This window comes from Stomoxys calcitrans, chromosome 5, assembly GCF_963082655.1.
Source record: "Stomoxys calcitrans chromosome 5, idStoCalc2.1, whole genome shotgun sequence".
Lineage (NCBI taxonomy): Eukaryota > Metazoa > Arthropoda > Insecta > Diptera > Muscidae > Stomoxys > Stomoxys calcitrans.
In genome coordinates this window covers 126446234-126468239 of record NC_081556.1, presented here as the reverse complement: position 1 = coordinate 126468239, position 22006 = coordinate 126446234, and the positions used below count along the sequence as shown (strand labels likewise).

Below are 22006 nucleotides of genomic sequence, written 5' to 3'. Positions count from 1 at the left end.
GTCATTCTGTTTGTAACTCCTCGAAATATTCGTCTAAGACTCCATACATTATACATAGTCTTGATCGTCATGACATTTTAAGTCGAACTAGCCATGTCCGTCCGTTAGTCTGTCGAAAGCACGCTAACTTCCGAAGGAGTAAAGCTAGCCGCTTGAAATTTTGCACAAATACTTCTTATTAGTGTAGGTCGGCTGGGATTGTCAATGGGCCAAATTGGTCGATGTTTTGATATAGCTGCCATATAAACCGATCTTGGGTCTTGACTTCTTGAGCCTCTAGGGGGTACAATTCTTAACCGATTTGGCTGAAATTTTGCATGAGGTTTTTTATTATGACTTCCAACAACTGTGTTTAGTATGGTTGAAATCGGTCTATAACCTTGAGCTACTAGAGTGCGCAATTCCTGTCCGATTTGGCTGAAATTTTGCACGACGTGTTTTGTTATGACTTCCAAGAACTGTGTTAAGAATAGTTCAATTCGGTTCATAACCTTATATAGCTGTCATATAGACCGATTTTGGGTCTTGATTTCTTGAGCCTCTAGAGGGCTCAATTCTCACCCGATTTGACTGAAATTTTGCATGAGGTGTTTTATAATGTCTTCCAACAACTGCGCTAAGTGTGGTTTAAATCGGTCCATGTCTTGATATAGCTGCCATATAAACCGATCTTGGGTCTTGACTTCTTGAGTCCCTAGAGGGCTCAATTCTCGTCCGATTCAACTGAAATTTTGCACGTAGTGTTTTAGTATCACTTCCAACAACTGCGCTAAGTGTGGTTTAAATCGGTCCATGTCTTGATATAGCTGCCATATAAACCGATCTTGGGTCTTGACTTCTTGAGCATCTAGAGGGCGTAATTCTCATCCGATTTGACTGAAATTTTGCATGAGGTGTTTTATTATGTCTTCCAACAACTGTGCTAAGTATGGTTTAAATCGGTCCATGTTTTGATATAGCTGCCATATAAACCTATCTTGGGTCTTGACTTCTTGAGCCCCTAGAGTTCGCAATTTTCGGCCGATTTCACGGAAATTTTTGCACGTGGTGTTTTGGTATCATTTCCAACAACCGTGCTAAGTATTGTTCCAATTGGGCCATGTTTTGATATAGCTGCCATATAAACCGATCTTGGGTCTTGACTTCTTGAGCCTCATCATCCGCAATTCTCATCCGATTTGGCTGAAATTTTGCTTGAGTTGTTTTGTTATGGCTTCCAATAACTGTGCTAAGTATGGCGCAAATCGGTACATAACCTGATATAGCTGTCATATAAACCGATCTAGGATCTTGACTTCTTGAGCCTCTAGAGGGCCCTAATATGGTCTGAATTGATCTATAGCTTGATACAGTTCCCATATAAACCGATCTCCCGATTTTGCTTCTTGAGCCCCTACAAAGCTCAATTCAAATCCGAATGGACTGAAATATTACACAAAAACTTCAACAATGTTTAGCATTCAATTAATTTATGGTCCGAAATGGCCTACAACTTGATATAGCTCCAATAGCATAACAGTTTTTATTCAATATTCTTTGTGGAGGGTATATAAGATTCGTGGTGGAGGGTATATAAGATTCGGCCCGGCCAAAATTAGCACGCTTTTACTTGTTCTTCTTCTATTTGTGTGAAGAATATTTGTTTAGAGTGATTTGAATTGTTATGTGAATAACATAAGAAATTTAAAAGAAAAAATTTGTTCTTAATAATTTAAATATGGCTGTCAGCTTAATGACACGGCAATGCATTTTGGAGGCTGTCGTTTTCTTTGTTATTTGCCTTTGTTACATGTTGTACCTGATTCGTGATGTGGATAAATATGCATCTAGCAAATGGGTAGATGGTTGGTTAGATTTCCAAAAAACTACAGCTAGATTAATAATGGGTAGGTATTGTGAGGTAAGGTAAGGTTGAAGGAAGAGTGGGGATATTAAACCGCCCCATGTCACTGTGGACATACACCTAAGTCAGAAATCGGCTTGTTGTGCGATCTTAATACTACAATAAAAAGTAACCTCGAAAAAGAAAATCATAGTTAGGAATTCCGAATTAAAAGAGCAGTTAATACGGCCGTGTCGAATTTTTTTATTCACCACTAGCTGACCCGGGCCCGCTCCGCTGCGCCTTCTTTTACTTTATATGGAACAAAAGTTTCCTTGGAATATTTATTTTCGACAATTAAAGATCTTTTAGTGAAATACCATTCCAACTAGACTAACAGTTTAACAATAAGTATGTCCGGTTTGGAGTGGTCCTAAAAACTATGAATATTTAGTCCCAAATTGTCTTGGTGAGCAAATATTTCCTATTGGGGGTTGTTATGGTGGTGGGACGTCCGCTAGACAGTTGGCCCCTAATGTTGATATCAGATACGTGGTCTACTCCCACATACCTTTAATTTGAGCCCCATATTTCCATAGTCGGCAAACATGACCGGGTGTTTTGGCGTATGGTCGGCCACTCAGTGAGTTGGCCTTGAAAATATATATCGGATTCGTGTTCCCCTTAAAAAACCCTCTTATTTGAGCCTCACATTGCAATAGTCAGCAAATATTTACTATTTGGGTGGTGTTGTGGGTGTGGGGTGGCCCTTTCATTAGAGCCCCATATTGGTATGGTCGTAAATTTGTTAAATTTGAGACGGCCCACCAAACACTTGGTCCCATATTTGGATATCAGATTCGTATTCTACATTCAAATACCTCTTATTTAAGCCCCATATTCCCATGGTCAGTAAAGAAGTCCTGTTTGGGGGGAGTTTTGTGAAAGGGGTGGACCCCCAAAAACGTGGTCCCACATCTGGATATCAGATTCGTATTCTACTCGCAAATACCTTTCATTTGAGTCCCATATTGCCATGGTCGGTAAATACAATATGTCCGATTTAGGGGTGTTTTGGGGCTTGGGGTGGTCCCCTTAGCACTTGGTCCGACAATTGGATATCAGATACGTTTTCTTATCCTAAATACATTTCATTTGAGTCCCATATTGTCGTGATTGGTCTTAATATATGTTTGGTAGGTTTTAGGGTGGGGCAGCCCCCCTAGGTACCCCATCCGAAATTTGGATAGCAAATCTTTATTTTTAGGGTACTATATGAGAGCACACAAAATTTCGCTTAAATCGCACAAACCATCTCCGAGATCAGGCGTTTCTGAAAATTAGGGTAAGGGGGAGGGTCCGTCGCATAGCGACATCACTTGGTAAAGAAGTTTTAACATGGCAGGATAGCTCACAAATATTACCAGCTGGGATTTGATCCATGCGCTCGGCAGGCATGCTAACCTTTGCACCACGTTGGCCTTCGTGGCGCTACCAAATAAACCGATCTTCCGATTTGTCTTATGGGGACCCTATTGTTGTGTTATGAATTCTAACAGCAATGACAAATTTCTTTTATATCTCTCTTAAAGCGGTCTTCTTATTTGAAGAAGGCATTCAAAGAATTTGTCAAAATCGATCAATGGTGAAGTGAACTTGGACTCAAATGTCCAAATGAGTTTGATTGCAGAATGCCAGCATGTATATCTAACCTAACCTACATTTCAGACATCTATCTCAAAATGACCTACTATGTGTTCTCAATGCTATTCGCCCCCATGTTTGCTGTTGGCGTTATAAAGGTAATTGCTGCAACTTACAATTATCAACACTTTAAACAGGATTTTGGTTTGGTTTTCAGAGAAATGTATGGATGATGATACCCATGATTTTACTTGCCCCTACTGCTTTGATTTATAATTACAATTGGTTTAATATGGGCGGCTTTTGGATTATAAAATCTTTAATGGGCATAGCAGGTAATAGCTTTACGATTTAAGACAACACTGACATTATACAAAACTAATTTGTTTTTATACCCTCCACCATAGCTGCCATATAAATCGATCTTGGGTCTTGACTTCTTGAGCCTCTAGAGGGCGCAATTCTCTTCCGATTGGAATGAAATTTTGCATGAGGTGTTTTATTATGACTTCCAACAATTGTGCTAAGTATGATTGAAATCGGTTCATGTCTTGATATAGCTGCCATATAAACCGATCTTGGGTCTTGAATTCTTGAGCCTCTAGAGGGCGCTATTCTCGTCCGATTCAACTGAAATTTTGCACGTGGTGTTTAGGTATCACTTCCAACAACTGCGCTATATATGGCTTAAATCAGTCTATGTTTTGATATAGCTGCCATATAAACCGATCTTGGGTCTTGACTTCTTGAACCTCTAGAGAGCGCAATTCACGTCCGATTCAACTGAAATTTTGCACGTAGTGTTTAGGTATCACTTCCAACAACTGCGCTAAGTATGGTTGAAATCGGTCCATATCTTGATATAGCTGCCATATAAACCGATCTTGGGTCTTGACTTCTTGAGCCTCTAGAGGGCGCAATTCTCTTCCGATTCAACTGCAATTTTGCACGTAGTGTTTAGGTATCACTTCCAACAACTGCGCTAAGTATGGTTGAAATCGGTCCATGTCTTGATATAGCTTCCATATAAACCCATCTTGGAACTTGACTTCTTGAGCCTCTAGAGGGCGACGTGTCTAATATGGTCTGAATCGATCAATAGCTTGATACAGCTTCCATATAATCCTGTCTCCCGATTGTGCATCTTGAGCCCCTACGAGGCACAATTCTTATCCGAATGAACTGAAATATTACACAATGACTTCTACAGAGTTCACTTGATATAGCTCCAATAGCATAACAGTTTTTATTCAATATTAAATATTTGTTTGCCTTAAAAGAGTTACCGTGCATAGAACTCGACAAAGGCGAGCCATGGTGGAGGGTATATAAGATTCGGCCCGGCCGATCATAGCACGCTCTTACTTGTTTCTTTTAAATTTGCAGTTTTTGTTTTGCTGGGTTATCCCATTATTACTGAATTCTATGACATTTATCAGGAGAAGAAGGCCCAGGGTAAATCCTTTTTACGAAATTAATAAATCCAAATATGTCTCCAACAAATTTTTATGAAAAATCTATAGCTTGTAATGAAATAAAGAAACAATGATTAATTATGGAATTGTTGATGTTTAACCCTCATTGGAGAAAATATGTATTATAAACTTTCTATGTATGTAAACTTTCATTTCATTTCAAAATTTCCAATTGCCTTGGCTCTCCTTTCCTGCAGGATTTCACGCCACAAACCAATAACAGGGTGGATCATTAAACAAAACACTAAGAAAAAAGCGAGAGAAAATGTCCAGTTGATGACCAAATGATTGTTTAAGATTTTCAACAAATTGAGACTTACCGGCAAACAACGATATTAGAACTCCAGTCCATTTACTATGGCGGCGTTCATCATATGCCATAACAACGAGAGAGGCAGGGGCGATTAAGACACCGGGCAACATTAAAATGATACTTCTCTAAAAACCAAAGCAAAAGTTTGTCGTCTATGACAGTTGTATTAAATTTCATTCAAGGTTTTTTATACCATCCACCAGAGGATGGGGGTATACTAATTTCGTCATTCCATTTGTAACTACTCGAAATATTTGTCTGAGACCCCATACAGTATATATATTCTTGATCTTCGCGAAATTGTATGTCGATATAGCCATGTCCGTCCGTCTGTCCGTCCGTCCGTCTGTCTGTCGAAAGCACGCTAACTTACGAAGGACTAAAGCTAGCCGCTTGAAATTTTACACAAATACTTTTTATTAGTGTAGGTCGGTTGGTATTGTAAATGGGCCATATCGGTTCATGTTTTGATATAGCTGCCATATATACCGATCTTGGGTCTTGACTTCTTGAGCCTCTAGAGTGCACAATTCTTATCCGATTGAAATGAAATTTTGCACGACGTGTTTTACTAGTATAGCCAACAACTGTGCCAAGTATGGTTTAAATCGGTCTATAACCTGGTATAGCTGTCATATAAACCGATCTTTGGTCTTGACTTCTTGAGCCTCTAGAGGGCGCAATTCTTATCCGATTGGAATGAAATTTTGCACGTAGTATTTTATTATGATATCCAACAACTGTGCCAAGTATGGTTCAAATCGGTTCATAACCTGATATAGCTGTCATATAAACCGATCTGGGGACTTGACTTCTTGAGCCTCTAGAGTGCACAATTCTTATCCGAATTGGCTGAAATTTTGCAAGAAGTGTTTTATTCTTAGTTTCAACAACTGTGTCAAATAAGGTTCAAATCGGTTTATTACCTGATATAGCTGCCATATAAACCGATCTTGGGTCTTGACTTCTTGAGCCTCTAGAGTGCGCAATTCTTATCCGATTGGAATGAAATTTTGCAAGACGTGTTTTCTTATGATATCCAACAACTGTGCCAAGTATGGTTCAAATCGGTTAATAACCTGATATAGCTGCCATATAAACCGATCTTGGGTCTTGACTTCTTGAGCCTCTAGAGTGCGCAATTCTTATCCGATTGGAATAAAATTTTACACGACGTGTTTTTTTATGATATCCAATAACTGTGCCAAGTATGGTTCAAATCGGTTCATAACCTGATATAGCTGTCATATAAACCGATCTTGGGTCTTGACTTCTTGAGCCACTAGAGGGCGCAACTCTTATCCGAATTGAATGAAATTTTGCACGAAGTATATTGTTATGATATCCAACAGCTGTGCCAAGTATGGTTTAAATCGGTCTATAACCTGATATAGCTGTCATATAAACCTATCTTGGGTCTTGATTTCTTGAGCCTCTAGAGTGCACAATTCTTATCCGATTGGTATGAAAGTTTGCACGACGTGTTTTGTTATGATATCCAACAACTGTGCCAAGTATGGTTTAAATCGGTCCATAACCTGATATAGCTGTCATATAAACCGATCTTGGGTCTTGACTTCTTGAGCCTCTAGAGGGCGCAATTCTTATCCGATTGGTATGAAAGTTTGCACGACGTGTTTTGTTATGATATCCAACAACTGTGCCAAGTATGGTTCAAATCGGTCCATAATCTGATATAGCTGTCATATAAACCGATCTGGGGACTTGACTTCTTGAGCTTCTAGAGGGCGCAATTCCTATCCGATTTGGCTGAAATTTTGCAAGAAGTGTTTTATTCTTACTTTCAACAATTGTGTCAAATAAGGTTCAAATCGGTTCATAACCTGATATAGCTGCCATATAAACCGATCTGGGATCTTGACTTCTTGAGCCTATAGAGGGCGCAATTCTCATCCGATTGGAATGAAATTTTGCACGACGTGTTTTGTTATGATATCCAACAACTGTGCCAAGTATGGTTCAAATCAGTGCATAACCTGGTATAGCTGTCATATAAACCGATCTTGGATCTTGACTTCTTGAGCCTCTAGAGGGCGCAATTCTTATTCGATTGGAATGAAATTTTGCACGACATGTTTTATTATGATACCCAATAACTGTGCCAAGTATGGTTTAAATCGGTCTATAACCTGGTATAGCTGTCATATAAACCGATCTTGGGTCTTGACTTCTTGAGCCTCTAGAGTGCGCAATTCTTATCGGATTTGAATGAAATTTTGGACGACGTTTTTTGTTATGACTTCCAACAACTGTCCTAAATTAGGTTCAAATCGGTCAATAACCTGATATAGCTGCCATATAAACCGATCTTGGGCCTTGACTTCTTGGGCCACTAGAGGGCGCAATTCTTATCCAATTGGAATGAAATTTTGCACTAAGTATTTTGTTATGATATCCAACAACTGTGCCAAGTATGGTTCAAATCGGTTCGTAACCTGATATAGCTGTCATATTAACAGATCTGAGGACTTGACTTCTTGAGCTTCTAGAGGGCGCAATTCTCGTCCGATTTGGCTGAAATTGTGCATGACGTATTTTATTACGACTTTCAACAACTGTGCTAAATTAGGTTCAAATCGATTCATAACCTGATATAGCTGCCATATAAACCGATCTGGGATCTTGACTTCTTGAGCCTCTAGAGTTCGAAATTATTATCCGATTTTCCTGAAATTTTGTACGACGGATTCTCTTATGGTCTGAATCGGTCTATAGCCCGATACAGCTCCCATATAAATCGATCTCTCTATTTTAATTCTTGAGTCCCCAAAGGGCGCAATTTTTATTCGAATTGGCTGACATTATACACAGGTCTCCAACATATAATTTAATTGTGGTCCAAACCGGACCATATCTTGATATCGCTCTCATAGCAGAGCAAATCTTTTCTTATATCATTTTTTTGCCTAAGAAGAGATGACGGGAAAAGAACTCGACAAATGCGATCCATGGTGGAGGGTATATAAGATTCCGTCCGGCCGAACTTAGCACGCTTTTACTTGTTATTCCTACATATTTACCTTGACAACGCCAGCCATAAATATAGGCGCTAAAATAACAGACCCCAGGAAATACGTGGCATCGAGATAATCCTCTGAAATATGTAACAGAAGAAAGTGATTTGTATTTTATATTCTCTAATGTTAACTAAATATTTTCAAAATTTTACCAGTTCTAAATTCGTGCATAAAAGTTTTTGACTCATTGCGATCGAGACGATTAAATTTCTCTACCAAACAAAAGAAACAAACCAAAAGAAAAAAAAGTGCTTGCATTAAGCAGTACACTGAATGTTTATTAAGGGCCATTTTCTATTTAATTTAATAGCAAATTGTGTTTACTTGCAAGTTTAAACAATGCCACATTTCAAATCGTACTAAGTTTGGTCGTCAAAATTTAGCATAAACAAAAGCCAAACTTAAAAGTGTAACGATAAACCTTGCCCTCAAAACAAGAAACGAGGTAATTGCTGCCTGGCCGAATCTTATATACTCTCCACCATGGATTTTATTTGACAAATTCTTTTGTGTTGTTTTTTTTTTCAAACCTCAAGTATGGACACATATGAACAGTACTTGCCATGACCATTATGACCCAAATTTCATCCAAATCGGATAGTACTTGCGCCTTCGAGAGGCTCAAAATGTCAAATCGGGCCATCGGTTTATATGGTAGCTACATCAGGTTATGAACAGTTGTAGGAAGTTAGAACAAAATGTCAACATTTCAGCCAAAGAGTATAAGAATTGGGTCCTCTAACGGCTCTAGAAGTCAAATCGGAAGATGGGTTTATATCACAGCTATTAGAGGACATGAACTGATTTGTATCACAGTTATGTTGTTGTTGTTGTTGTAGCAGTTAATTGTGTTCTCTCTTTCGTCTGCTTGATTCTGTTGAGTGTCAAGACCCAGGAACTCTGCCACTAAGATGGGATGCGTCCACAGGAATCTGGGTTTGAGTCGAGTGAGTCTGGCTGGGTAGTAAAACAGGTGATGTGTATCGTGTGGTCCCTGGTTACAAACGGGACATACATTTTGCACCTCGACATCAATCCTTGCTCTTTAGGAGTTGAGGCGGTTGCATCTGCCGGAACGTTATTGAGCCAGAACCACTCTGGTATGCCGAGGGAGGTCAATTTCTTCGGGTGCAATGGGAGGCGGTCGTTCTCCCAGTACTACATTCACCCGGTAGCCATTTAGCGCATCTGTTACCGTGTCTGCATGAATGTTGCATAGACCTGCTTGATATGCCGCTTGATCTAAAGGTTCTCTCTTGTAGCGCAAAACTTCACGCTTTGGGTTGCCCAAAAAGTAATTGCGGATTTTTCATATAGTCGGCGTTGACAAATTTTTTCACAGCTTGTAACTCTGTAATTGTATTCTTTCTTCTCTCAGTTATCAGCTGTTACTTTTAGCTTGCTTTAGAAAAAAAGTGTAAAAGAAGTATATTAGATTAAAGTTCATTCTAAGTTTTATTAAAAATGCATTTACTTTCTTTTAAAAAATCCGCAACTACTTTTGGGCAACCCAATAGATCTACCTTAAGGCTTCTAGGCGAGGGATATCTATCCACAAGATGATGATTTGGATGGTCTCTGCTATAACAGCCCAAAAGGTATTGCTTAGACAGCATGCAGTTATGTCTTCGCTGCACTGGTAGGATCTTTGTCTCCTGATGGAGTTCGGAGGGCGGCATTCTGACAGATCTGAATATTATTCCACTGCGTGTCACAAAGTTGACGAGACCACACTGGCGCCCCATAACTTACCACAGACCGGCCAATTGCTTTGTACGTGGTCAACAAGGTTTCTTTGTCTGCACCCCAAATGCTGCCAACAAGTGACTTGAGGACCTGGTTTCTACTTTTGACTTTATCGCAGATTACTGGCATGTAAGGAGAATGTGTAAGAGCTTTCAAATGTGACGCCAAGTATTTTGGTACACTTGATGGTCGGAATCATTTCTCCATCGACCATCACAGTCAGCTCAGTATTCACCTCACGCGTATTTGTAGTGAACAATGTGGCTGAAGATTTGGTGGCAGATATCTTCAGATTTCTTGCAGCGAAATATGAGGCAAGTTCGTTGAAGTAGACGTTCAACTTATCACAGATGTCAACAATGGGTGGGGGGGCCTGATGCCATGATCGTACAATCGTCCGCATATGAAACGATCTCTATGCCGTCTGGAGGGGTTGGAATGGATAAAATGTAGAGGTTGAACAGTGCCGGAGATATCACCTAAGCTTGGGGAACTCCCTGTTAGACTCTACTGTCCTTCGACTTCATTTCCCTAAATTCCACAAATGACTGGTGACCACACAGTAATTCGTGACCCAGCGTTTCAAGGGGGCCACCATAGCGCAGAGGTTAGCATATCCGCCTATGACGCTGAACGCCTGAGTTCGAATCCTGGCAAGACAATCAGAGAAAAATTTTCAGCGGTGGTTTTTTTTTTCTCTGATAATTTGGCATGGCTGGACGTGTCGAATGCCTTCAATAGATCCAGTGCCACGAGGATCATCCTAACACATGGCCTGAGCAAATGTGTGCGGTGATGGCATGCAAAGCTGTTGTTGTGCTATGCGGTCTTCGAAATCCATATTGATGCTCGGCGGAATCCTCCTACGAGGCTCGGGAGGAGTAGCGACTTTGCCACTGCTGAGAGAAGGGAGATCGGTCTGTACGTATCCCCATTACTTGGGTCCTTTCCAGGCTTCAGTAGCGGGATTACTCTGCCCATTTTCCAGACATCGAGAACTGTAAGAGTGTTCAAAGAAAGGTTGAGGACAGTAGTGAGGTACTCAACTCCAGGTGAATCCCGCTTCTTCAACATCAATGTAGAGATTCCGTCGGTGCCCAACGCCTTAGATGATTTGACGCCACGGATGACATTCGTAACTTCGCTCATGGTGAATTGTAATGGCTGTTCATCGGCTTGGAGACCACAAATACGGCGAATGCCTCTCTTCCTTGCCCCCTGTCAATCTCGGGATGCACAATAAATTGAGGGTTGGACAACCTGGCGCATCTCTTCGGATCAGTCACGGTTATTTCGCCAAAAGTGACTGAGCTCCTGTCATCCCGTCTGCTGGGGTTCGAGAGTGACTTAACAGTAGACCACAGTTTGCCTACACCGGTGCCTAAGTTACATTGCTCCAAGTGTTCCAGTCACAAATTCCGCTTATGTTCGTTGACTATCCTGTTTATTTGCAGATTCAGCTCGCTGATTCTGGGGTTAGTGGGGTCCATACCACGAATCCCATCACTGCTTGCGCTGGGAAATTGGGCCGCACTTAGGGTAATCGACCGGCTGGTATAAAGCGAGCGACTACTGCGTTAATGATGTCTCGGAATTTCCTCTCGGCCACTAGCACATCCGAGGGGATGGCAGTTCACTGAAGCTGCGATTGGTATACTCTCCTTTGTTCGGACCCATACAACGGCATGGTTAGTATCAGTGTCTTGTATGGTGTAATTTTCATTCGTCAAGAAGTGGCTTTGCTCCTCATCTGCAAGCTTAATCCAAAGTAGCATCTGTTAGGCAATATTATCGTTAGTTTTATCGAGGAGATAAAGTTGCGGTATTACGAAGGAGATAAAGTTGCTGACTATCTCAAAAATTGTAATTCTCGACTTTCTCCATTTTATTTATCTGCTCGTGTTTGCAGGGCTTTGTGTGAGTTGATGCCATCCATTCTATCTTATCTTCATTCACTGCCAAACCCACTTGCGATGATTCTATTGTGTACCACTGTTTTATGGGGTATTACATCAATATTTAAAATAAATAGCAATCCTTCCCCCCCCCCCCCCCCCCCCATGCTAACGGGCTTGGTCGATATTCTTCTCCAATGGTCCAGTGAAAAAAATATGCCTTAAGTTCGTTACAACCATAATTTAACGATTAGATTTGCAAATAATTATTTGCCAAGTATTTTTTGTCGTTTAACATGCGTGTCCAAGGTGGCGTATGGCGTATGGCTGATGTGAACACATTTATCGAATAGTCATCATACGCACCCAAGTACCAACAATGTAATATATCAAGGGTGTTATACACTTGTTGGCATCTGTCTTATTCCACTGGGGCTAATCTGATTTCTGATATACAAAATGAGAACCCATGGCTTGTCCTGATAACTTATTTCAGTTTTGAAGCATCGTACCACTGTCCAAATTTCCACAATCCCATAGTGTTGCCAAATCAAAAAATCTTGGAAATAATTCTTGAACTTTTAAAAGAATGGAAATATGTACATGAAATTTAGCATAGTCGCTGTTGAATTGTTTTCCAATAATTATTCTTAATTTGAGGACACTAGTGGATCAAGAGGCTGATCCATGCAGCTTGAAAGTTGGTCACCTCGAGCATGTCAAATTTTTAATTGGTTGCCAAACATCAAATCATTTGTGGGCCGATCGGCTTGATTGTTTTTTTCTTAATAAGTTAAAAAATTTGTTGGCACAACACAAAACACGAGGTCAGCTTACAAGTTTTATTGACACCTCCGGAGGAAATTTTCCCCTAAGTTTAGCAATTGGCAAATAAAATGAGGGGGAAAACGTTACTCATTTTATACATCTATCAAATCAACTTGAAAAGGTATTTCAAAAAACCATTCCAAAAAAAAAATTATGGGAAAATTCCGAACATAAGTTATATATTTGACTGCAAGTTCGTCCAATGACTTCTACTATGACCTCCAACATTCGTACCAAGTATGAACAGAATCGGTTCATAACCTGACATAGCTTCATAATCTGTTGATATTCGGTTCAAATTTGGCTATAGCTTCCATATGAAGGGATCCTTCGATTTCTACTTCTTTAGCTCCTAGAAGCCGCAACTATTATCCGATTTGGTTGAAAGTTTGCACGAAGTTTTTCGTTACGATTACCAGTAACGCATAACTATGAGCACCACATAGGCTGGAACTTTGAGCTCCGACTTGTGTGGTGTTAATCGTTATCACGTGAAGTTTAGCTGAAAGCTACCAGGCGTCCACAGGTTGCGAATGGTGGAAACCATCCGCATAAAAGCCAAATTCTTCAACAACAGTCTTATTTGTGCCCATGCCCCGACGAAAGACAAGGACGAGCAGATCAAGGATATTTTCTACGAGCGCCGAGCGAGAGAGAATATGACCGCTGCCCCGCCAATGATATTAAAATCGTTCTGGAAGATTTTAATGCGAACATAGGGAAGGAAGAAATCTTTGGTCCACCAGTCGAAAAGTTTAGCCTTCACGAGATAACGTCCGGTAATGGGTTGAGGCTTATAGATTTCGCCGCGGCAAAAAACATGGCAGTTAGAAGCACCAGATTTCAACATAGAAATATTCACAAAGCCACATGGCTGTCACCCGATCAAAACACGAGTTTGATTACGTTGTGATAGATGGAAGGCATTCATCCAGCGTGTTAGATGTACGATCGATCCGTGAAGCGAATATAGATTTGGATAACTGCTTTGTTGCAGCAAAGGTTCGCACCCGTTTGAACATGGCGAGGATAGTACAATCTGACACTGCACGGAAGCTGGACATTGAATATGCCGCTGGCAGCGGCATATTCCACTCGACTGACCCAACGGCTTGATGAAAGCACTCCTTGTTTCGATGATATAATGACGCAATGGCAATGGATGGAAAATGCCGCGAAATCCGTACTTGGGTACCGGAAGCCTCCTCCAAGAAACCCATGGTACAACCAAGAGTGTCGAGATGCTACTGAAGCCAAGAATGCGGCATATAGAGCAACCCTGCAATCAGTAGCAACGCGCCCGATGAAGGAGAGGTATCGGCAGAAAAGGGGAGAGAAGAAAAGGGCACAATGGTGGTGGTTTCCCAAGATTTAGCCCGGCCAAATATAGCAGGTTTTTACTTGTTCTAATACCAGTTCAACTTTTACCTCGTCATCATTGTATCAGGTAGGAAATGTAATATCCTTTACTCATTCCATACAGAACTGAATAAACAGATTCCAAAAAGAGTTGACTACCCAGGGTATTATCTACTTCTTTGCCTATTAAGAAGAGTATGTCGTCCACACTTTTAATTAAAAATTTGTGTAAGAGTCGCATTAATGTATGTATTTTCTTCATATATACAACAATCGAAAATTTTTTAATATGCTTCTTTTTCAGCTGACGTCAAGGTGTGGCTCACTAAATCTATCTTAGAAGCAAATTCAAAGGTTATCAGACCAACATTAAAGACTTGGGCCATAAGAAAACAGTTTTGCATTTTTGAATCCAGTTGCATATCAACTTGTGCCTATAAAGCATTGCAAATTTTGTCTTTGCATAAGTTATTCATTCAAGTGATACAAAATGGCGCTGAGCTATATTTCTAAACATTGCCTGATGTGTGCCATGTTGTTGCTGGGTTTTTGCATATTTTCACTGACATTCGAAATAATAAATCCCACCTTTCGCATAACGGGGAATTTTAATAAAGATTTCGTTAAAGGTATGAGAGAATCATTTCATCTGCGATTAACTCATATTCTGCAATTTAATTTATTTTGTTTTAATTTCAGGACGTTATATCCCATACTTGGTAGCATCAGCGGGTATAATAGCCACAATTTTGGAAATTTTTGGTATTGTTAAGGTAAGGGTTGCAACAAATTCCTAAATCGACTAGATTGATAACATTTTGAAAAACACTCTACATTTTATCACAAAACAAGTAAAAGCGTGCTAAGTTCGGTCGGACCGAATCTTATATACCCTCCACCATGGATCGCATTTGTCGAGTTCTTTTCCCGACATCTCTTCTTAGGCAACAAAAGGATAAAAGAAAAGATTTGCTCTGCTATTAGAGCGATATCAAGGTAAGGTCCGGTTCGGGCCACAATTAAATTATATGTTGGAGGTCTGTGTAAAATGTCAGCTAATTCGAATAAGAATTGCGCCCTTTGGGGGCTCAAGAAGTAAAATATAGAAATCGATTTATATGGGAGCTGTATCAGGCTATAGACCGATACAGATCATAATAAACACGTATGTTGATGGTCATGAGAGGATCCGTCGTACAAAATTTGAGACAAATCGAATAATAATTGCGACCTCTAGAGGCTCAAGAAGTCCAGATCGCAGATCGGTTTATATGACAGCTATATCAGGTTATCAACCGATTTGAACCTTATTTAGCACAGTTGTTAAAAGTCATAATAAAATCTGGGGACTGCAATAAATAATTTGCAGTAATACTGCAATAAAATGGTCATTTGTTAACCGATTCTCTCATAATTTGGCAGGAAGAGCTTTTTTATGACTCTCAACGTTACTGGTGAATTTGATAGAAATCGGTTCAGATTTGGATATAGCTCCTATATATATGTTCGTCCGATTTGCAGTAATACAGCAATAAAATGGTCATTTGTTAACCGAAATTTGGCAGGAAGGATTTCCTTATGACTCCCGACATTACAGGTGAATTTCATAGATATAGCTCCCATATATATGTATCGCCCGATTTTCACTCCTATAGCCACTGTAAGCGCATTTATTGACTAATCTTCCCAAAATTTTGCACAACGCTTTCCTCGACGACTTCCACATGGTCTATAAAGTTTGCTCGAAATCGGTTCAGATTAAGACATAGCTCTCATGTATATATATTCTCGTCCGATTTGCAGTAATACAGCAATAATATGGTCATTTGATACCCGATTCTCTCGAAATTTGGCAGGAAGAATTATCATATGACTCCCGACATCACTGGAAAATTTCATGGAAATCGGTTCAGATTTAGATATAGCTCTCATATATATAAATCGCCCGATTTTCACTCCTAGAGCCACTGTAAGCGCATTTATTGACCAATCTTCCCAAAATTTTGCACAACATTTTCCTCGACGACTTCCACGTGGTCTATAAAGTTTGCTCTAAATCGGTTCAGATTTAGACATAGCTCTCATTTGTATATATTCTCGTCCGATTTAAAGTAATATTGCAATCAAATGGTCATTTGTTAGTCGATTCTCCCGAAATATGGCAGGAAGGATTTTCTCTTGCTTCTCGACATATAGATGAATTCTATAGAAATCAGTTCAGATTTAGATATAGCTGTCATATATGTATATCGCCCGATTTTAACTTCTAGAGTCACAACAAGCGCATTTATTGACCCATCTTGCCAAAATTTTTGCACAACGCTTTCCTCGACGACTACCACATTATCAGGGAAGTTTGCTCGAAATCGGTTCAGTGTTAGATATAGCTTCCATATATATGTTCGTCAGATTTTGGTTAATTTACAATAATGTTGTCATTTATTAACCGCAGCTATTACAGTTTGAACATATTTGCTAGCCGAACTCCATCAAAATTGGTTCAGAATTGGATATAGCTCCCACATAGCACTTATAGGTTAGGTGTAGGGTATTATACAGTAAGCACCGCCCGACTTTGGCCCTTCCTTATAGGTTTTTGTGCTATAATACTATTTTCCTTTTTACTATTTTAGAGGCGATTTAACTACTTTGTACCCATTTTGGTCACCCTATTGATTGGCGCTGGTTTTGGAGGATTCATTATATTTTTCTTGTTAGATGGCGGTATCTTAACTTTTTGTTTTTATGGAATCAACTCTGCTGGTATTTGGAACAAAAACTGGGAACAAATCTAGCATATCGACTAATTTGCGCATTATGTTTTTCAGCTTTCCTGTTTTTGGTTTTTGACCCCATAATTGCCGTCATAAAAGAGATACAATTGGAATTTGCTGCCAAAAGACAAGAAATTGAACGAGTTTATGGTTTTTAAATTTCACATTTACTTTCAAGACAATATAATAATGTAATAAAAAAATGTAAGTTCTCATTTCATTTCATGGCTAGATCGACTCAGGGTTTCGAGACGATCTATTGTAGAATATATAAACTTTATGGGCTCCTTCCACCAAAGGAAATATTTCCCAAAACAGTTGGTATATAGACAATCTTTCAATTAAGGTTGCCTATCCATGGCTCGAATCTTAAAAATTAGAACAAACATTTTTTCAGTGTATGGTGGTGGGTATAAAAATTATAGCAAAATAGTAAAACGATTCGAGTAGTAATGCAATGCCCCCTGTATGGACATAACTGTACTACCGACTCTCGATGTTTACATGCGAGCATGACAAACGCAATGCTCAGAATTTTTCAAAGCGATAACAAATGAGAGAATTCGCTGTTAATTTAAAATTAAAAAAATAAAGATCAGTTCATTAACAAAGTCGCTGTTGATAAGACACTTGAAGTTCCAAGACAAACATGAATGAATTAAAAAGCCTCACCAAAATTGGTGTCTCAATTGGCTGTTTCACATTGATCTCGGGAATCTGCAATATTATCCTAATTTATGATCGTGTTGCTCGTCTAATGGAGTATTTTAAAATATACTTTCGTATGTAAGCTGTATTTTCAAGTTCTCCTATGTAACATAAAATAAATTTTCTAATTTTCTCTTGCAGATTTTGATAAGCAAACCATTGTTGGTTTTATTCATTATTTCATATTGGTCAGCATATCTGGGGTAATGATTTTTGGCATTTTCAAGGTAATCAAATTCTTCTTCACCCCAAAGAAACCCACATTGAGTTCGAATAAACTTGGACTAATATTTCTTCCCCAGAGACGTCTCAGGTGGTTGATACTCTGGCTTGTATTGCATGGTATCAGCTTTATAGCTTACATTGGCATTATCACTGTAGACCTTGCACCTAGACCATTTTCTTCATATGAACTTATTCAAGCTATACGAGTGGCAAGTATGTCTTCAATTGTGTTATTTTTTGACAGATCTCAATCATATTTTGATTTACAGATGAATCCATCATGTCGTTATTTTGCATTTACATAGTGTATCGCAAAATACGCTCTGTGAATAACAAACGTTTGGAAGAGGTAAAAACGGCGGAAGTTAAGTCTTGCAAAGAACAATTCACTGAAGTGGCCTCGAATGAGAAGGATGACGATATAAGTAATCCAGCTAGTGAATATGATAATGTTTAGTTCCATTTTGGAAGACATTTTTTTTTGTAAAAAATCTAATGTATGCGCAGAATTATGTTTTTTAATAATTGTTAAACTAAATTGAATTTTTTTTTTTTACCAACTTCTGAGAAATGGTATTGAATAGATCCTTAATTCTTAATCCTTGTGTTATGTTTTTAAAGAAAATCCATTCCATATGAAAGTGCTCGTTTCATCCCCATCCACATCAAGACAGCTCTTGGTGAAGACAGGTAGTTCACCCTTTTCTCTGGCCGATGTTAGGCTAGAGATGGGAATTCTTCGATATGCACTCGAACCCCTCGTTTGCTCAATGTCCATCATGTCTTTGAAAACAATCGAAATTCCCTTTTCAAAGAACCACCAATGGTTCAATGCAAGCTTCATAATTTGTCACTCATTGCTTAAAAACAAAGAAAGTTCAATGGCTTTTACTCCTTACCCAGAATATTAAAATTATTTGATTACCCGAATATTATTGAACTGAAGGCCAGCAAATTCATATGAATTGTATCGTAAATTTATAGCACACTCCATAACACCGAATTGGGTCAACTTGCTCAACTGGGATCACATAAGAATAGCCATGCTAAGAAGCTGCAAGCCAGTTTATCGCTGTCTGCATAAGGAATCACTTGTTTCTTTCGCCAAGTAAATATACAATCGCAACAAGAGTCTACCACTGATATCTTCGAAACTGACATGGCCTCCGATATACTCGCAAAACAGTGCATTATAATTGCAGCCTTCTCCATTGCTTTGTGTATAGTGCTGATTTTTATGGAAGTTGAAGATTTGCGGATTGGCTTACAGCCAAGTTATGATTGTGAGTTTTTAAAAATTATAAAATTGGCAAAGTTTTCTCTGTACAACCCCCGCAAAGGGACAAACATTTGAGTGGTTAACAAATCTCGTGCATCTCTAATTTCAATACTTTTGACGGCATGGATTTTAATATTTAAAAGTTTTGTGATTTTCAATAGATTTAAGTCGGTATTACAGTTCAATGGATTGAATTAGAAAACATCTTTCTTCCCATGTTCTAAGTGAATCTAAATCCAGACTGCCATTATAACCCCATCTACATGCACAGAAAATATATGATTTTAGATGGCCAGTTTTTGGCATATTATTGTTGTCGCGACCACGCCATGTGTCCAAAATTTAACAAAATGATATAGCTGTCATTTGCCATATTTAATTTTTATACCTACCACCGTAGGATAGGGGATATATTCATTTAATCATTCCGTTTGCAACACATCGAAATATCAATTTCCGACCCTACAAAGTATTGGGTTGCCCAAAAAGTAATTGCGGATTTTTCATATAGTCGGCGTTGACAAATTTTTTCACAGCTTGTGACTCTGTAATTGCATTCTTTCTTCTGTCAGTTATCAGCTGTTACTTTTAGCTTGCTTTAGAAAAAAGTGCAAAAAAGATATATTTGATTAAAGTTCATTCTAAGTTTTATTAAAAATGCATTTACTTTCTTTTAAAAAATCCGCAATTACTTTTTGGGCAACCCAATATATATATTTCGGATCGTTGTAAAATTCTAAGACGATTTAACGATGTTCGTGGGTCTGTCCGTCCGTCTGTTGTAACCACTCTACAGCCTTCAAAGATTGAGATATTGAGGTGTGTCTTCGGGAAACAGTGTGCTGAGGTTCCAATCATCAGGAATGCGTTCATCTAGCCAGAGTGCGCAGACAAGCTGATGCATACGCCTTATCAGCGTGTCGCCTCCGGTCTTAAATAGTTCAGCGGATAACCCATCGGCTCCTGCTGACTGGTTGTTTTTTAGTCGGGTCACTGCTTCTTGGACCTCATTCGGACTAGGAGGTAAACATTATATACCATCATCACGGATTGGTTCTGCGGTATCCTCTTCGCCGCCAACATCGTACACTAGCAGTTGGGTAAAATGTTCTTTCCATATCCTCAGCATGCTATCTGTGTCAGTTACCACATTTCCTTCTTTGTCTTTGCAGAAGGATGTGCCTGTACCAATGCCATCGGTTTGAAGTTTAACTCTTTGGTAGAATTTCCGCACTTCATTCTGACTCCTGTACATCTCAATTCGCTCACACCCACGTCTTTCCGTTTCAGTTTTATACCCTCCACCATAGGATTGGGGGGTATACTAATTTCGTCATTCCAATTGTAACATCTCGAAATATGCGTCCAAGTCCCAATAAAATATATATATTCTTGATCGTCATGACCGTCAGTCTGTCGAAAGTTCGCTTACTTTCTAAGGGGTAAAGCTAAGGGCCTGAAATTTTGCACAAATATTATCTTATTAATGTAGGTCAGTTGGGATTGTAAACGGGCCAAATCGGTAAAGATTTTAATATAGCTGCCTTATAAACCGATCTTGGGTCTTGACTTCTTGAGCTTCTAGATGGTCCAATACTTATTCGATTTGGCTGATTTGTGCCAAGTATGGTCCAAATCGGTTGATAGCCTAACATAGCTTGACTTTTTAAGCCTCTGGAGGGCGCAATTGACAAATGCGATCCATAGCGGAGGGTATATAAGATTCGGCGGGCCGAACTTAGCACGCTTTTACTAGTTCTTTCTGCGGAAAAGAGTCGTATGGAATATGCCGTTGCCGTCTGGCGTGCTTGCAGCTTTCGCTTCCGTGCAGTGTCAGATCAAACTTTCTTTGCCATGTTCAAAGAGGTGCGAACCTTTGCTACAACAAGGTAATGAACCGAATCGATAATCGCTCCAAAAAAATAGCCTATAGGCGTTAAATCGCACGATCTAGGCGGCGGCCAATTGACTGACTCCCGTAACGTGAAATAAAATGTTCACTGAACTCGCCTCTCAATAGTCCATTGTTACGCGTGCTGTGTGGCATGTGGCACCGTGGCATGTTGAAATCACAGGTCAAGCTCTTGCATTTTAGGCAAAAAAAAAAAAAATGGATATCATTTCACGTTAGCGCTCACCATTCATAGTTACTTTACGATTCGCATCATCTATGAAGAAGTATAGTCCAAAGATGCCGCCAACCCATAAACCGCATCAAAATGTGACTTTTGGTAGCTCTTGCAAAGCTTTTGGCTGATCTTCACTCCAAAAACGACAATTCTGCTTATTTACGTACCCATTGAGCCAAAAATGAGTTTCGTCGCTGAACACAATGAACGCGCAATAAACCTTCTTAACAGAGCACGCATTTTGATAATAAAATTCAATAATTTACAAGCGTTGTTCGTTTGCAAGACAATTCATGGCTAAATTATAGAGCAAACTAAAGGTGTTTGCCAGTGAAACAAAACACGAAACGTTGTTGCCAAAAAAATAATAGCAAAAAAATTCACTCTGTATATTCTTGATCGTCTTGGCATTCTAAGTCGATCTAGCCATGTCCGCCCGTCTTCGTGTCCGTCCGTCTGTAGAAATCACGATAACATTCGAACGCGTAGAGCTATATGCACGAAATTTTGCCCAGATTCTTCTTATTGATGTAGGTCCTTGAGGATTTCAACCGGGCCATTTCAGTTCGGATTTGGATTTAGCTCCCATATAAATTGGTCCTTCGACTTGACTTCTAGAGCCACTAGAAGCTGCAATTATTAAGCGATTGGGAAATTTTCCACATAATGTTCCGTTACAACTTCCAACAAGCGTTTCTTTGAAACTTCAAGAGCACAACAAAAAGAGTTTGGCAATGTTCTGAATTCTGCTAAAATTTTATACAACGGATT

The 22006-nt window shown here is 39.3% G+C and overlaps 1 protein-coding gene and 1 long non-coding RNA gene across 2 annotated transcripts; both read left to right on the top strand.

The window, feature by feature from the left end:
- The first annotated feature begins 14654 nt into the window (after nucleotides 1-14654).
- On the top strand, nucleotides 14655-17075 carry LOC106094023 (uncharacterized). The gene is made up of 4 exons (XR_009398638.1): nucleotides 14655-14749; nucleotides 14820-14893; nucleotides 16754-16883; nucleotides 16949-17075. It is a non-coding gene; the product is annotated as an uncharacterized LOC106094023 (long non-coding RNA).
- A 435-nt stretch (nucleotides 17076-17510) lies between these two features.
- Nucleotides 17511-18316, top strand: LOC106093991 (uncharacterized). Its single transcript, XM_013261164.2, has 4 exons — nucleotides 17511-17676; nucleotides 17744-17829; nucleotides 17905-18040; nucleotides 18097-18316. The coding sequence occupies exons 1-4, from the start codon at nucleotides 17544-17546 to the stop codon at nucleotides 18282-18284; spliced, it is 543 nt and encodes a 180-aa protein (XP_013116618.2). The 5' UTR covers nucleotides 17511-17543; the 3' UTR covers nucleotides 18285-18316.
- The last annotated feature ends 3690 nt before the right edge of the window (nucleotides 18317-22006 follow it).

Bases quoted from the DNA above. Each gene is read 5' to 3' on its own strand.
- LOC106093991 (XM_013261164.2), top strand. From the start codon at position 17,544: ATGAATGAATTAAAAAGCCTCACCAAAATTGGTGTCTCAATTGGCTGT. The intron at 17,677-17,743 runs GTATGTAAGCTG...TTTCTCTTGCAG, and splicing joins GTATTTTAAAATATACTTTC to ATTTTGATAAGCAAACCATT. The intron at 18,041-18,096 runs GTATGTCTTCAA...TTTGATTTACAG, and splicing joins TCAAGCTATACGAGTGGCAA to ATGAATCCATCATGTCGTTA.